This window comes from Ursus maritimus (genome assembly GCF_017311325.1).
Source record: "Ursus maritimus isolate PB19 chromosome X unlocalized genomic scaffold, ASM1731132v1 scaffold_X1, whole genome shotgun sequence".
NCBI classification, from domain to species: Eukaryota; Metazoa; Chordata; class Mammalia; order Carnivora; family Ursidae; genus Ursus; species Ursus maritimus.
In genome coordinates, this window is record NW_024423319.1 from 82847159 (window position 1) to 82850733 (window position 3575).

General features: G+C 58.7%; 1 protein-coding gene across 1 annotated transcript in view; it reads right to left on the bottom strand.

The window, feature by feature from the left end:
- GATA1 (GATA binding protein 1) overlaps nucleotides 1-3575 on the bottom strand; it is a 9153-nt gene that overhangs the window by 1059 nt on the left and 4519 nt on the right. The window contains exons 3-5 of the mRNA XM_040632051.1: nucleotides 973-1350; nucleotides 714-859; nucleotides 15-140 (exon numbers count right to left, since the gene is read on the bottom strand). Of these exons, the coding sequence (XP_040487985.1) occupies nucleotides 15-140; nucleotides 714-859; nucleotides 973-1350 (650 nt within the window). The remainder of the gene's footprint in view (nucleotides 1-14; nucleotides 141-713; nucleotides 860-972; nucleotides 1351-3575) is intronic.

Here is a 3575-nt window from a genome sequence, read left to right on the forward strand (position 1 = left end):
GGGGCAGGACAAACCTGGTGTAGCTTGTAGTAGAGGCCGCAGGCATTGCACACAGGGTCCCCGCTGGCATTTCTCCGCCACAGGGTCGTGGTGGTTGTCTGGCAGTTTGTACACTGGGTACCTGCCCGTTTGCTGACAATCTGGGGGAGAGAGAATGTGAGGATCAGCCCACGGGTGGGGGGTGGAGGACCCGAGAGGTCAGGGTCAGGTTGAAGGCAGGGCTTCCCATGCAGGGTAAGAACAGATGTACTTACAGGACGGTGACTGTGGGTTCTGTATGGGGCAGGGACAGGGCCTCCTGGCCAGGATAGGGGATTTTGGTATTGGGGGTGAGACTCTATCAGTGATTCCCAACTTTGGCTGTACATTGGAATCACTCAGGGAGTTGAAAACGATCCTGAGGCCCAGGCGACACCCTAGGCCAATGAAATCAACATGTCTGGGGGAGGGTGCCAGGCCCCAGTGGTTCAGGGTGTCCTAAGGTGAGTCCCCTCGTGAAGCCAAGGGGAAAAACACTTGCTGTGCAGGGAGAGGGCAGGGTTCCTGCATGTAACCTACCAAGGTAGGTTGAAGATAGGCATTCCTATGCAAAGCTGGGTGGGGAAGGGATGGATAGGGGGAATATGGGTGCTTGTAGAGCAGGAGAACAGGGATCCCTGTACAGGTCGAGAACAGCAGTTCCTGGGGAAGCAGAGACAGGCCTGGGGTCTTACCAGGCGCTTCTTGGGCCGGATAAGGGGCCTGTTCTGCCCATTCATCTTGTGATAGAGGCCGCAGGCATTGCACAGGTAGTGGCCTGTCCTGTCCCGCCGCCACAGTGGAGTGGCTGTTGCTCCGCAGTTCACACACTCCCTGGCCTCTGATGGGGTGGACAGAGGGGATGGCGGTGGGGGAGGAGCCCAGGCTCAGCCCAGCTTTGCCTTGGACTCCCCCCCACACCTCAGCCTCCCCGTCCCTTTTTGGGGACCTCACCACAGGGGGGCAAGGGCAGTGTTCCACGAAGCTTGGGGGAGGAATAGGCCGCTGGGTTGAGGGGGCTCCCGGTGGGAGAAAAGAAGGTACTGGCAAAATCAGGACCCCCGTAGGCGCTGCTGGGGACAGGGATGGATGAAGGCAGCGCAGGCCCCAGTGTCAAGAGGTCTGGACTTAGCCGCTCTGTCTTTAAGGTCTCCAGGAAGCTGCTGCCGCCTTTCCCATCCGGGTCTTCCGGGGCCTGGGGAGGGGAGTCCTCCCGGGTGGGGCACACGGTCGAGGCAGGGTAGAGCCCCGTCTTGCCGTAGGTCCAGCTGGCGTACGGTGAGCCCCCTGGGATCCCCTCCATACAGTTGAGCAGTGGGTACACCTGAAAGACTATTATGGAGGGTGGGTACTGGAAGGAAGGAGGGATCAGTCTAAAGCCATCCTGCTTTCAGGGCGCAGTGGTGCCCCAGAGCTACAGCGGAGAGGCCCAGTCTCTAGTCTTCCCCCAGGCAGCCAGAACAGCTGCTGGCCCTCGGGTAAATCCTGGATCCCGGGCTCACCGGTCACTTTGGCAACTGTGGTAACCTCTCCCCCCATTCCGTTTCCAAAGGGGCTTTGAGGATGACCGTTGGAATTTAGAGCCCCATGGGTCACTTGACAACTAGGGCCACCACCACCCACTTCCGCCGTTGCTTTCCAATGTGGCTACCCCAAGACGGCAGATGGGGAGCATTGGCATTCCCGGGTCTGGGCTCAACGGGCAGGGGGAAGCGACCGGCTCAGCCCTCTGAAGGTTTCCAGCCAGTTTCAAGATGACCTCCTAGAGGGATTCTGCCATGGCAACCGAGACAGCACGGGAGCCGGTGCTAACACAGCCATGCAGCAGAGTTACCGGGGAGTGCTGAGGCCTCGGCATCCCTGTAGTAGGCCAGAGCCGCAGCAGCAGCCGTGGAGGTGCTGGGGGCCGTGGAGGAGGCTGCTGCGTCAAGCCCTCGGGCCCAGAGGGGAGAAGACCCCCGACTCTGGCGTGAGGACACCAAGGCCGGGTCACGAACTGGGGCAGGCTCGGAGGTCCCCAGGGCCCCTAGGCCAGGGAACTCCATGGGGCCTCTGTGGGACCTGTGAGGACAGGAGGGTCCTCGGGCTCGAACTCCTCCTCCTCCCATCCCACCTACCCACCCCTTTCCCTCCTTTCCTTCTCCTACTCCATTCCCTCAGTCTTTGTAGCCCTCTTTTCCTCCCGCCATCTCTCCCCATCTTCCCTTCCATCATCCCCTCCTTCCTCTGCCCCCTTCCCCTCCCTCCCTCCTATTCCCTCTTCTCTCCTTCCACTTCCCTTTCTTTTCTCTCCCTCCTCCTACAACTCCCCTTCTTTCCCCTCTCCTCTTACCCCTCTTGCTCCCCTTCCCACTCCTCCCTCTCCCTCCTCCCAGACCTCTCATCCTCTCATTCTCTCTTTCCCTGATCCTCCTCTCCCTCCTCTTTAATCATCCACCTCTTCCTCCTTTCCCCTTTCTACATCTCCTCCCCTCCTCATTTTCTCTTTCCCTCCTGCCTGTCCCCTTCCGCCTTCCTTCCCTCCGTTTCCTTCATCCTTCTCCTCTCCCTCCTTTTCTGCTCATCTCTTTCTCCTCTCCTCATTTTCTCCCCTTCTTCCTCCTCTTCTCTCCCTCTAGAGAAGTCTGGGTGGGATGGGCTGGGGTGCAGAGCCAGAGTCCCTTGAGCTACTTGTCACCCCTGGGACCTTGGGGTTCACCCTCTTGTGCTCCCCAACTTCATCCCTATCTGTTGCATCTTTTAACTTTCTCAGAAACCCATGGTTTCCGGCTTGACTCCTCCCTCCCCCCACCTCCGTTGGGTCTGCAGACAGAGGGCCCCCTCAGTTCCTCCCTGCTCCATGGGGGGGTCAGTACCCCCCCACTCCTTATCTCTGCCATCCCCGCCCAACTTTTGAAATCACCCCAAGGCTACTGGCTTCCTCTGAGGAGGGGGACAGGTCTGCCCTGGGGAGGCCTACCATAGTTCTGCTTTCGGGTTCCTTCGGTTCCAACCAGCCCCAGGCCTCAGTTTCCCCAGCTGCCAGATAGGAGGTGGTGATCGGGGCCCAGCTAAGACCTGTGAGATGGTGGCTTCGCCTTTGCCCCTTTGTGTCTGTCCTTCCCTGTGTGTGTATCTGTGTCCCTGCGTCTCTCTCCTAACACTCTCTCCTCTCCAGCCTGGCCCTTGATATTTCTGTCCCGTCTTTCTATGCTACCATGATATGTCTTGTCTTCACTCTCTCTCTCTGCTTTAACAATGCCTAATTTCCCCCCTCCCTTTCTCTGGCTTTCCATGTCTCTGTCTCTGGTTGTCTCTCTCCATCTTTATCTCTGTGTCTTTCACCTCTTTCTGTTTCACTTCTCACTCCTTCTCCAGTCATGTCTCTGAATGTCTCTCCATCTCTCCCACTCAGTCTCTTTCTGCTTGTTTGTCTCCTCTTCCTCTCTCTCTCTCTCTGCCCTCTGGCTTCATCCCCACACCTGTCCTCCTAGCCCCACACCCTCACCTATGCCCCACTGCGCAGCCCGGGTGAGGAGCCAGAACACGTACCCTTGCCCCCGACTCTCCCTCTCAAT